This window comes from Chiloscyllium punctatum, chromosome 30 (assembly GCF_047496795.1).
Source record: "Chiloscyllium punctatum isolate Juve2018m chromosome 30, sChiPun1.3, whole genome shotgun sequence".
Lineage (NCBI taxonomy): Eukaryota > Metazoa > Chordata > Chondrichthyes > Orectolobiformes > Hemiscylliidae > Chiloscyllium > Chiloscyllium punctatum.
The window spans coordinates 35917176-35930494 of record NC_092768.1 but is presented as its reverse complement, the minus strand read 5'-3'; the positions used below and the strand labels follow the sequence as shown (position 1 = coordinate 35930494).

Here is a 13319-nt window from a genome sequence, read left to right as displayed (position 1 = left end):
CTTCTTAAACTAGCATCCTTTCATTCTGAGAGTGTGCCTTCTGGTTCAAGACTCTCCAAGAATGGAAACATCCTCTCAGCATTGACCCTGCCAAACTCTTTAAGAATCCAACATATTTCAATGAGACCAACTCTTAATCGTCTAACCTCCAGAGAGTAAAGTCCCAGCCCGTTTAGCCTTTACTCAAGAGACAATCCCTCCAGGACCCTTTCTCGGACTTTGACCCACAGACTTGAATGTTCTGGCATTTCAAGAGCTCACCCAAGCGCTTCTCAAATGGTCTGCGACTTCCTGCCTCTATAATACCTTCCAAGACAGTGCATTCCAAATTTCCACCACCCTCTGGGAGTTTCTCCACCCCATCAGCCCCTTCCACCAACCCCCCCACCCCCCCCCCAACAAATCCTCTTTAAGCCTCCTTCAAATTGAGTCCACTCGTTATTGTCCTTCCAACTGAGGTGAATAGCTGCTTCCTATCCGCCTTTACCATGCTTCGAGTGCAATGTGAACTCTAATGGACAAGTCTAACATTGGTTACCCGATACTGGCTACCGCAGAACTGAGCAAATTGCTGCGGAATTCAAAGGGGCCGGTTAAGGATCGACCACATTGTTGTGGGTCTGGAACCTTTGACTGATAACCCACCAGGTTGAGTTGGCTTGTCCGCACCAATGTTTCGGTGCTCCTCGTACTAACCCGATAATGACAGTTTTCTGAACTGAATTTAAATTGATCAGATTTGGATTTGAAGCCACATCCCCTGGACCGTGCGTCCAAGTTCACTGCCATCTCCAAAAGCTTTCAAGCGACACCCTCCCCACCCCCCCACCACCTTTCAGCGAAAGTGATGTCCTTTCCCCAGCCTGCCGGGGAGCGCTGCCTTCGTGTGATTCACTCAGCGCCGACGCTGCTGCTGCTCTGGGTCTGGGAGGTGTGGATGCGCCGAGCTCTGGGGAGGAGGGAACTTTCGGCCCGTCTCCAGTGACACACACACACGGGCTCTCAGCGCATCAAGGCGGCCTCCAATTGGGAGCTTCAAAATGGAGCTGGCTGTGTTCAATCGGAGATTGCAGTAACCCGGGGTAGGAAACCCCCTTCAGAAACAGCCGGTGAGTGAGAGACACAGAGCGACAGAAAGAGAGAGAGATAGAGAGAGAGGTGTTGGGGAGGGTTTCTGGTGACTAGAGACTCCTGCAGCCCAACATCAGTGAGGTGTTACAAAGGGTGGACCGTCCACGTGGCCGCAAATAAACTGCATTGGTGTAGCGCCTTTACACCGTCCTGAAGCGTTTTCACGGGCTAGAAGTGGCGGAGCTCAGAAATCCTGGTTTACTTTGAGTAAGAGGAAACACTCCGTTTTAGCTCTCTGCCCTCGGATATCTTTTAAGTCGAATCTAAGATCAGTTTCCGGAACACTTCCTACATTCCAATGAACCCCGAGTTTTATTGCTGCTGTTGTCCCGGGATTTGTAAAGTGGGCTGACACTTTTCTCTGAGGAAGGGTCACTGAACCCGAAACGTTAACTCTGATTTCTCTCCACCGATGCCGAGCTTCTCCAGTAATTTCTGATTTGTCCACGTTTCCCATCGCTCCCCGGGGGGAGCGTGGAGGCAGAGTGTGGGGCAGAGAATTCCTGTCGGATGTTTCTTTCTTTTATCCCACTCGTCTCCCAGTTCATTCCTGTTTCCAGTCGGGATTTCAAGCTCTGGAATGCCAACAGTTCAGGAGCTGGGAGGGACTGAGGGCGGTGCGTTAGGAGATGGGAGTTGTTGTGGGCCACTTTAACACGGAGGGTCAGAGTGAGACAGACCCTCTCATACACCAAAGAAGTGAATAAAACCTCTTCTCTATTCCGCTGGACAGGGTCCACCCCACTCGGATATTCGCTATCATCCCTTGGTGATCCTGAAACAAAGGAATTGCATTTCTGAAGCACCTGTTTTTTCACCAGCCCAGCAATGAACCCAAAACCCTTTCCTAGCCATCAAACACTTCTTTTCCTGAAACGGTAATCACCGCGGAAATGCAGCTGTGGGATTACGCACGGCAAGATCCCACAAGTGGCAGTGTGAGGGCCACCAGCTGTTTGCTCCCTGCGTCTGTGGCGTTCGGGAAAACTGGGAATGCGGCCGGGAAACCTGCGGGCGATCCAGGATCAGGAGGTGCGTTTGATTCTTCAGATGGCCAGAGAGGGACAGGTGGCGCGTGATGTTTGAAGGAATATCGTGGGGTCGGAAATCGGCTTGGAGGAAGGAGACCATTCGGTCCAACCACCCAGTACTGGCTCTTCTAATCAATTGAAAGAAAAGGTTTATTCTGTCGCTGTCAGTTGCTCGTCACTGCCACATCCCTCCCCCCGCCTCAACACACACACACACACACGCTACTTCCCTGTATGGATCTTAAGTTCTGCCGGGGAATGAAAATAGCAAAAGGGCAGAGCTTTCCGGTATCTAGCCTCAGCTCTGCACCCGCACATCCACTCTCTCATGCTCCCCGCTTTTTACTTACACTTCCTATTTCGTCTATTTCATGCAGAGAGCAGCAGAAGGCATTCCACCATCTGAAACCATACTGAATACCGGGCAGTGCAACAGAATCTGGGAAATACTTAAAAGCTTGTGAACCAGGGCCACAGCTCAGCAGGGGATGGTTCCAGTCTGTCGCCAATTTAAATTTCATTCTGGGAATCGCTGGCTCCGATAAAGTCCAACCCTTCATCTCTCGAGATTCATCAAACTATCTTTAACGATCATCCCTACCCTTTGTTCTCACTTTTCAAGTTCAGTCTGTTTCTCTGACATCTCACCCCCACTTTCTCTCAGCTTCCACCTTTTCCGTGCAGCTCTAATTCATGCTGTTTCTCTTTCAGGAGCCGGTGTATGTGTGCCAGAGGTTTGGGGATGGTAAGTGTGTGTTAGGGGGTGTGGGGATAGTGAGTGTGTGTTGGAGTTGTGGAGGTGGTGTGTGTTGTGAGTTTGGAGATGGTGAGTGTGCGTCAAGGGCTTTGAGATTTTGAGTGTGTGTTTGGGCTGTGGAGGTGATGAGTGTGTGTTGGTGGTTTGGAAATGGTAAGTGGGTGTTGGAAGTTTGGAGATGTTCAGTGTGTTTTGGGGTGTGGAGTTGGTGGGCGTGTGTTGGGGGTTTGGGGATGGCGAGTGTGTGTTGGGGATTTGGAGATGGTGAGTGTGTTTTGGGGGTTTGGGGATGGTGAGTGTGTGTTGGGGATTTGGAGATGGTGAGTGTGTTTTGGGGGTTTGGGGATGGTGAGTGTGTGTTGGGGATTTGGGGATGGTGAGTGTGTGTTGGGGATTTGGAGATGGTGAGTGTGTGTTGGGGATTTGGAGATGGTGAGTGTGTTTTGGGGGTTTGGGGATGGTGAGTGTATTTTGGGGGTTTGGGGATGGTGAGTGTGTGTTGGGGATTTGGAGATGGTGAGTGTGTTTTGGGGGTTTGGGGATGGTGAGTGTATTTTGAGGGTGTAGAGATGTTGATTGTGTGTTGCGGGTTTGGAGGTGGTTAGTGTGTGCCAGGGTGTGGAGATGGTGAATGTCTGTTGGGGTTGTGAAGATGGTGAGTGTGTGTTGCGAATGGTGAGTATGTGTTGGGGGTATGGAGATGGTCAGTGGATTTTGAGAGCTTAGAGATGTTGAGTATGTGTTGTGGTTGTGGAGATGGTGAGTGTGTGTTGGAGTTTGGGGATGGTGAGTGTGTGTTGGAGTTTGGGGATGGTGAGTGTGTGTTGGAGTTTGGGGATGGTGAGTGTGTGTTGGAGTTTGGGGATGGTGAGTGTGCATTGGAGGTTTGTGAATGGTAAGTGTGTGTTGGGGTTTTCGAAATGGTGAGTGTGTATTGGGGGTATGGAGCTGGTCAGTGGGTGTTGAGAGTTTAGAGATGGTGCGTGTGTGTTGGGGTTGTGGAGATAGCAATTGGGTATTGGGGGTTTGGAGGTGGTGAGTGTATTTTGAGGACTTGGAGATGGTTAGTATGTGTTAGTGGTTTGGAGGTGGTGAGTGTGTGTGGGGGTTTGGAGATGGTTAGTGTGCGTCAAGGGCTTTGAGATTTTGAGTGTGTGTTTGGGGTGTGGAGGTGATGAGTGTGTGTTGGTGGTTTGGAAATGGTAACTGGGTGTTGGAAGTTTGGAGATGTTCAGTGTGTTTTGGGGTGTGGAGTTGGTGAGCGTGTGTTGGGGGTTTGGGGATGGTGAGTGTGTGTTGGGGGTTTGGAGATGATGAGTGTATATTGGGGGTTTGGAGATGGTTAGTGTGTATTAGGAATTTGGAGATGATGAGTGTATATTGGGGGTTTGGAGGTGGTGAATGTATCTTGGGGGCTTAGAGATGGTGAGTGTGTACTGGGGGTTTGAGATGATGACTGTGTTGTGGGGGTATTGAGTCCTGTCGTTATTTAAAGAATGTTTGCTGTTGATTGTGACAGAGTTGAATTATTTAGGGAGGAAGTGAGACATTCACAAACTATTTCTGCAATTTTGTAGCAATTTATAAACACTCGTATTTTTTTCTAGAATGTGTTATAAATATCTGAGTTACTAATGTGTGTATCATTCACAGCTCAGAGTAACACCTTGTCTTGGAAAAGAGGCTCTGGGTGGGGTCATTGTATTCTGATAGCATCAGTGTTTTACAATCCCTTTTACAATATTGGATCCAGGCTACTTTTGTTTTCCAGGCTATCTGGCTCCTGAGATTGAGGAGAAGTGATAGAATAAGGAAATCTTTTTATTGTTTTTTGCAGTTCCCCTGACATCTCCTTTTGGACCTGTTTAAATCCTTGTGCAGAGACTCAAGACTAAAATTCTGGCTGACACTCGCAGTGTTGACCTGAGGGAGGGCTGCATTATTGGAGGGTGAGTACTGAAGGAATTCTGCACTGTTGGAGGGTCAGTACTGAAGCAGTGCCACACTGTCAGAGCTTCAGTCCTGAGGGAGGACTGCACCATCAAATCATTAGTATGGAAGGAGTGCAGCACCGTCAGGAGATCAGTAGTGAGGGAGTGCTACACTGTCAGAAGGTCAGAACTGAGGGTGTTCTACACTGTCAGAGGGTCATTTCTGAGGGAGTGCTGTGCTAATGTCAGCGAACCAGCACTGATGGATTGATGTACAAGACAGGTGCATTCTTTCTGGTTAGACTTTAAAAGGTCACTAAGAATTACAGATGAAAGTTTGTGTTTTTCCAGCCAATACGTATTCTAATGAGGCACTATTAACACAGGTTTGTTGTCTCAGTTTGGGCGCTCTATGTGTGTCATTTAACTGAAAGAACTGCGGATGCTGTAAATCAGAAATAAAAGCAGAGGTTGCTGGAAAAGGTCTGCAGGTCTGGCAGCATCTGGGAAGAGATATCAAAGTTAACATTTCGGGTCCAGTCACCCTTCCTCAGAACTGATGGTAGGTGGGAAAATTTTGCTGTATAAGCAGAAGATAGAGTGGGGTGGGGGGGGGGGGGGGGGGGGGGCGGGGGGGGGGGGCGGGGGGGGGGGGGGGGGGGGGGGGGCGGGGCGGTAAGGAGTAAATGATATATGGGGATACAGCCCAAAACGAGAGAAGAACAGCTGGACAAAGGAGTTGATAACAATCTGGCTGGGAGGGCGAATAGCTGTTAATGGAGATTGTTAGTGGCTAACAATTAGTCATGTGTAATGGCAGACTAGGTGGTAACAAGGTCTGGTGTGAGTGGTAGGAGGCTAGGACATGAGGAAGGGATTCAGGCCCTAACATTATCAAACTCGAAATTGCATCTGGAAGGCTGCAGGGTCCTCAGGTGACCTTTTCCAGCAACTTTTATTTTTCTGTCATTGATCCACGGACTATCAATGCTACAATCCCAGCTGCTCGGTATTCCTGTCATATTCCAGCAAATGTGTTACTTGAGGGTGGAAGTCTGTGGTCCTGTGATTTGAGATCAATGTTCAAAGGTAGAGGTCAGTTCCTTTTCTGAATTTCGTTGATTCGATTTCTTTCTCAACAGGGCTCAGATTCCATTCTGGAGGGGTGATCTTTGGGAAACTGCTACTTTTTAGCAGACAGTGATCATATTGGCTCTCTGTTCTGCCTGAACAGCCATTCAGCGCATATGTATGGCAGAGTAAACAGCTGGGACAGCAGCTGGAATAGCAGCAGCAACACTGAGACAAACAGCTGGAAGATGAACCACAGGAATAGCTGAACACACCAAGATCTACTGCCTCTGTGTGCAAGTCCAGTCCAATCGGAGACTGCCTTGAATCACTCCTAGAAGAACTAAGATTACTTCCTCCCTATCTGTCCAATCGGAGTGATGCATCTATCAAGTCTGCTGCCCCTTCACACCCTCTATGTGACCCTGTCTCTCTCTGCACAGCACTTCCCATCCTGGGGACACTATGACCTGTGTAAGACCCGGGTCCACTGGGACCAGTGGATGAGTTGGGATTACATGGCCTGCCAACCTGAGACCACCCTGCTCACCAGGTTCCTGAAGATCAGTCTGGATCCCCCAAACAGCACGTGTGGAGAGACCCCCGAGATGTACTGCACTCTGGTGAGTACAACCTTTTCTGAAGCAGTCTCTGTTGTGTGTGGTACTGTGAACAGAGGCTCACTGATTGGCCTCTGTCAAAGTGAATTCTGGTCGCACTCCTACATTGGATTCATTACTAGACACATGGAGTACAAAGGAGAAAGTAAGGACTGCAGATGCTCGAGATCAGAATCAAAAAATGTGGCACTGGAAAAGCACAGCATGTCAGACAGCATTGGAGGAGCAGGAGAATCGATGTTTCAAGCATAAGCTTTTCATCAGGAATGTGGGGAAGGGCCCAAAGGGGCTGAGAGATAATTGGGAGGAGGATAGGGCTGGGGGCAGAAGGTAGCTGGGAAGGCAACAGGTAGCTGCTGGTCGGGGGTGTTGGTGATAGATCAGAGCGGAGATTGGAACAGATAGGTGGAAAGGAAGATGGACAGGTAGGACAGTTCAAGGTGCGGTGCCGAGTGGGAGGGTTGGATCAGGGATAAGGTGGGTAGAGGGGAGATGATGAAACTGTTGAAATCGACATTGATTCCGTGTGGTCAGAAGGTCCCAAGGAGGAAGATGAGGTGTTCTTCCTCCAATCGTCGGGTGGCTAGGATTTGGTGATGGAGGAGGCCCAGGACTTGCAAGTCCTTGGCAGAGTGGAAGGCGGAGTTAAAATGTTCAGCTGCAGGGTTGTGGGGTTATTTAGTATGCATGTCCCAGAGATGTTCTCTGAAAAGTTCTGTGAGTCAGCAGTGATATCAAACCTTTAAAAGTCACTGATTACACCCCAGTTGGAGGATTGTATCCATTTCTAGACAACATCCAGGATGGTGAGGTCTTAGAGAGGGTGCTGAGGCCAGTTACAGGAATTACTCCAGAGATGAGGGTCTTTGCTTAACATGGAGAGTCTGGGGTTACATCTCAGGTGGGGAATCTGTCCAATTCTGTTTATGGTTACTGATATTATAACATTCAAATTCTTTGGGGCTGCTGTGAAACATTTCATTTTGTGAAATTCCGATTTCAGCCAAAAAGCACCAGACTGGATTCCTGTGGGAGTTGTCATCTCAATGTGTCTGACAAGCTGATTTGATTGGGTTTCAGTCCGATAAACTATTCAGCGATGAAGTCATTGAGATGTAAATTCACGATTGTTTCTAAATATTAATTATCCTGTCATTAATTTAATCATCTCCTCAGGGTAACTAGTTCCTACATCATTGTTTTAGGAAAACTCCTGATTTAATCATCATCCACATGTTTCAGCAATAATTGAAAATGTATAATTTATTGCAGAACACGTAGTTTATCAGAGGGAATTATTCTCCAGGTCAATTAGTAACCTGTCACTGTATAACAATAATATGAGTCTTCGAGGTAAATCTTACAAATGTTCCATACTGCAGCATCAGAGCGGTGTCTGAAATATTGACTGGATCCTGTGAGACCAGAGTCTTTGTTTCTGTCTTAGCTGCGGCACATCAGAAATTCCCAAAGTACTTCACTCCTTGAAAGGTGATAGCTATTGCAAAGTAGGGAGATACAGCATTCCACTTGTGCACAGCAATATCCCACAGACAACCATGATCAGATTGGCTGTTTCTCATGGCGATCATTCAGGGTTAAATTTTTGCTTCCCCTCTGTTGATGTCAGGGCTTTAAAGGCCAGTGGGCATCTGGAAGGGGTGCCTGAATTTTGAGCCTTTTGTCTCACCATTTCTTTTAGAAAAATTCTGTGACTGTGTATTTTTTTTGCACATTTTCTTGTTCCTTCTTTCCCAATCTGTTCGGTTTCCTGAACTTCTGTTCTCTGATTCTGTATTCAGTGTGAGTGGGTGAGTGAGATGGAAAACTTGAGAGTGAGAATGCATTCAGACTGTGGCTGTGACGTTGGTGCAAAGTCACTAATTCCTGCACAGATGCCGTGGTGATATAATGTATCGGGGTTCGGTGGTGTAGGAGTTATGCTACTGAAGCAGTAAACCAGAGAATGGGACTTCCAATCCCATGTTGGCATTTGAGACTGGGCTGAGCAGAATGCTGAAGGTATCCACAGAATCACTATGGCACAGAGGAGAGCTCTGAGCCCATCATCTTCACAGAATGAGCAGTATGACTTTGTGCCAATCTCCTGTCTTTTCCGCACTGTACCTTGTTTTGATTCAAATCCTCTACGGTTGCTGTACGGCCAGTCACAGTATTAATTTCCCTCTTCCAACCTTATCTGAGCAGGGAGCACTTTTCAACAGAAACCCCGCCTGTTCCCTGGACAGCTCTGACAGCAGTTCAAAGATCAAGTTATCGACCTGTCACTCTGTCCCTACATCTCCTCCCCTTTAACACATGGTCTGCATACTCAAAAGAGTAAGGGGATAAGAAAAACAGTCAGTCACAAACACTGTGCAACAGAGGACATCACAGCAAAGAATGATTCAGTTTATCAATCCTTCACAAAAACTGCATAACCTCAACCAGATTAATTCATCAATTAAATATCTGGGTTGAAATGAAATGGGCCGCATTCAATCTACTTTACAATTCAATCGTGTGTTTCAATTGTAAATGAGATGAAATGTAAATATTAATTTAGATACCAGGAACATTAGCGCTGTGAGCAACCAGGGAACTAATTATCTAGAGATCTACTGATCCAGTGACACAAGTTCAAATCTCCCCACAGCAGCTGGGGAATATAAATTCAATGAAACAATGATAAATAAAAAGCCCACTTCAAGAATATTGACCATGAAACTATTGAATTGTCAGAGAGATCTCATCTGGTTCACTGAGCTTCCTTTAAGGAAAAGAAGTCTGCAGTCTTTATGGAACCCTGTCTGGCCTATGTGTGACTCTAGACCACAGCAATGCAGTTGGCTTTGAACTCCTGTCTGCAGTAACCAAGCAAGAGACTCTGTCATCAGAAGTTGACTCCTCTCAAGGTCAATTCCTATTGAACTATGTAGTCTGTTCACTCTTTAAAAAGGAATGGTAGCTTGTGCGTGAGTTTAAAGGAAAAAGAAATTGTGGATTGTTGAAGAGGGATGATTTATGGATGGGTTTCGGAAAGGAAAGGGTTTATGTATGTTTTAAGGGAGATATTGTTTGTGGATGGGTTTTTGTTTCCCTAGCTGTGGATCAGCAGTGCTGTGTCAAGAAGAAGTGTAACCTGCACTTTGCTTGTCAGTGCTATTCCAATTCTCTAACCTTTCAACATTTGATCTTGTAGAAGCTAGGATCAGGAGGAGGCCATTCAGCCATTTGCACCTTGTCCAAAATTCAACGTAGTGATGGCTGATCGTTTATCTCAACATCACATTCCCACTGTCTCCATACTGCTCGATGTCTTTAATATCTAAACAAAATCTATCTTTTTCTTGAGTATACTCAGTGACCCGGATTCCACAGCCTTCTGTGACTGTGAATTCCACAGGTTGACCACCCTCCGAGTGAAGAAATGTTTCCTCACCTCATTCCTAAATAGCCAGTGCTGTATCCTGACACAATAACCCACCCTGGTTCTAGACTCTCCAACCAGGGGGAACATCCTCCCTGTACCTAGTTTGTCTAGACCTGTCAGAATATTATTTGTTTCAATTAAGTCCTCTCTTATCTTTCTAAACTTTAATGATTACAGGCTAAGTCTCCTCATAAAACAGTCCTGCCATCCTGGTATCAGCCAATTCAACCTCTGTTGCACTTCCTCTGTGATAAGTGTACCCTTTCATACGTAGGGAGACTAAAACTACATGCAATTCTCTGGGTGTGGTTTCAGCAAGGCCCTGGATAACTACAGTAAGGCATCCCGACTTTTGATCTCAAAATTTCTTGCACTGAAGGCCAATATAGCAATTGCTCACTGTACCCGCCTATCTACTTGAAATGATTTGTACATAGGCCACTAAGATCCATTTGTACACCCACACTTCCCGAATATGTTACCATTTAAAAAGATTTCAGCTTTTCATCTCTTTAAGTAGAGGATGCTGAGAATGTTTCAATGGGTCAATTAATGAACAAAGAAAAAGGGATACTATCTGGATTCAGCCATTTTCAGTGTTATTTCCCTTTAGGACAACAGCTTCAATTTCTATACTGGTTTTAACAGAGGATCATTGAATGAATTTTCAGTATACATACTGCAGCAAAGCGTGGAGACGGGTGCTGTTGTGGAAGTGGAAGGATGCTGTCACGAGAATGAAGAGGAGATGATTATTTTCTTTGTTCTTCGACATAAAAGGCTTCACTTAATTCCCATCGATCTCAATGTTGTAAATGGATATTCTGCTGATTCTGTAATCCCCAATTTGATTAATCTCTGGCACCGGCTCAAAGTATTCCCATCCAATTCCACTTTCGTGTCAATTTGTTCATCGATTTTAATGTTTCTTGAGCTGCAAAACAAAATTCGTGACTCTGCACAAAACGGTAGATTAACCACATCTGAGATTCCGAGAGTACATTGAACTCATCACTACAGAAGAGAAGTAAGCCAGTGAGTATCGAGTGAAAAGTGTGGTCCTGGAAAAGCACAGCAAGATCGGCAGCATCCGATGAGTAAGAGAGTCAACGTTTTGGGTATAAGCCCTTCATCAGGAATATGTCCGATGCGTTGACTCCCCTGCTTTTTGGATGCTGCCTGACTTGCTGTGCTTTTCCAGCACCACACTTTTCAACTCTGATTCTCCAGCATCTGCAATCCTCACTTTCTCCTAGTCACTGAATTTAGAGACACACTGAGTGGCCCAGTGAGAGATAGGACACTGAATAGAGAAATACACACTGTGACCCAGAGAGAGAAAGAGAGAGAGAGATGGCTGATTGCTTTGTGAGACGCAATGTATCCCAGAGCGATATAGCACATTGGCTATAATGATCTGCAGTGTGACTCAGATAAACAGATGGGGCATTGGGTACATTTCTTTTATATTGTGAGTTTTTTTTATGATCTGGAATGTGTTGCTTGAAAGGGCAGCAGGAACAGATCCAGTGATAACTTTTGAAATGGAACTTGATAAACACTTGAAAATGGGGAAGACATTGCAGGTCTACGGGGAAAAGGGACAAATTAGCTAATTCTGTCAAAGGGTCAGTATGGGTAAGATAGGCTGAATGGCCTCAGGCTGAACTAGAGGACTTTATGTAATCACCTCAAAGTTCTTAGCTATTTGAAAAGGACCTTCCGAGGCTTGTCTGCTCCACCTCTAGCAATGCCTGCTGACAGTTACTTTGTTTGGTAAGCAGTCTGAGAGCATTGTGCTGATAGTCTAAGTGACCTGTTCATTCAAATCAAATCTCTTCCCTAATCTAATGTTGCAGGTCCACTTCAATTTAGCAAATACTCAAAATCATCCTCTCTCCTGGCCAATCTCAGAATTTCACAGTATTCAGTGTTCTTATGTGCTGATTTGCAACCCCAAGATCTGGGCGCTCACGTCGTTGGTGCCAGATGCCATTTTCTTCCCCTATTGACTCATCCAGTCTGATCGTGCTGTTCTGAGTGGTAGACATTGGAGCGGTATCTGTGTTTTTTGCTATCAGTAGGAAGGCTGTGCTCCTGACCCCACTAATAAGGAAATTTGATGATTGTGTATTAAACTGTACCTGCCATTTCTTTGCTCCCTACTCAAGCTTGTCCAGATGAATTGTGAATTGCTTTGAATTTGTGCAGATTGATATTTCATATTTCACTATTGACATCTGCGTGATTGTAATGCGGTCAGCCAGTTTGACCCCATAGAGTCATAGAGACGTACAGTACAGAAACAGACCATTCGGTCCAACTCGTCCATGCATCCTAACATAATCTAGTCCCATTTGCCAGCACTTGACCCATCTCCGTCTAAATCCTCCCTGTTAATATAACCAACCAGCCTTTTGAATGCTGTAATTGTACCAGCCTCCAGAATATGAGTTCCCTAATTTGGGGCTGTTAACTTGGTCCAATCAGGGAGTCCAGGTAAGAACAGGAATGTCAGAGGTTCTGTTCAGTCTGAGAGTTGGATCACAGTGAGCTGGATCAGTGCCAAGAACTCCCCATGTGTAAATAAAGGGTGACTTGGTGATGGGATACTCTTGTGGATGGAAGAAAATTATGCAGTGGGTGCCTCCCTTGTAGCAGTCCAGTTTAGAAGTGAAGTGCCACACACAAGCCTTGAAGTTTCAAAAGGAGAAGAGTGGGATTGGTAAAGGAAAGGGACAACATAACCTAAATACAGCTTCCAGTCCAGAAGGTAGGCAGCCAGGGGTAGGCCTTTCAGCCACAAATGAAATAAGTGCCATTGAATCTCCTTAGATGGTTGCGTTGGGTGACAGATCAAAAAGTGGTAAAAGTAGAATTGATGGATTTAGAGCCTGAAGGGTGGAGAGATAAGCTAGAGGAGGGTGGGGGTGGGGAGAGAGTAGCATAGAGTACAATAGGTGAGTGGGGGAGGCGATGAAGGTGATAGGTCAAGGGGGAGGGTGGAGTGGATAGGTGGAAAAGAGGATAGGCAGGTAACACAAGTCATGGAGACAGTGCTGAGCTGGAAGTTTGGAACTAGGGTGAGGTGGGGGATGGGGAAATGAAGCAACTGGTGAAGTCCACATTGATGCCCTGGGGTTGAAGTGTTCCGAGGGGGAAGATGAGGCGTTCTTCCTCCAGGCGTCTGGTGGTGAGGGAGCGGCGGTGAAGGAGGCCCAGGACTTCCATGTCCTCGGCAGAGTGGGAGGGGGAGTTGAAATGTTGGACCACGGGGCGTTGTGGTTGATTGGTGCGGGTGTCCCGGAGATGTTCCCTAAAGCGATCTGCTCGGGGAGACTGGAC

The 13319-nt window shown here is 46.4% G+C and overlaps 1 protein-coding gene across 6 annotated transcripts in view; it reads left to right on the top strand.

The window, feature by feature from the left end:
- Positions 1–879: 879 nt before the first annotated feature.
- The window catches only part of LOC140455411 (netrin-G1-like), a 78895-nt gene continuing 66455 nt past the window's right edge, over positions 880–13319 (top strand). The window contains exons 1-4 of one of the 6 annotated variants that reach the window (XM_072550249.1): positions 880–1109; positions 2874–2907; positions 4757–4868; positions 5993–6544. In XM_072550249.1, coding sequence (XP_072406350.1) covers positions 6302–6544 — 243 coding nt within the window. In that variant the 5' untranslated portion in view covers positions 880–1109; positions 2874–2907; positions 4757–4868; positions 5993–6301. Of the gene's footprint in view, positions 1110–1768; positions 2311–2873; positions 2908–4756; positions 4869–5992; positions 6545–13319 lie in introns of those variants that run through there. The other 5 variants (XM_072550251.1, XM_072550250.1, XM_072550248.1 and 2 more) reach the window with 5 other exon arrangements.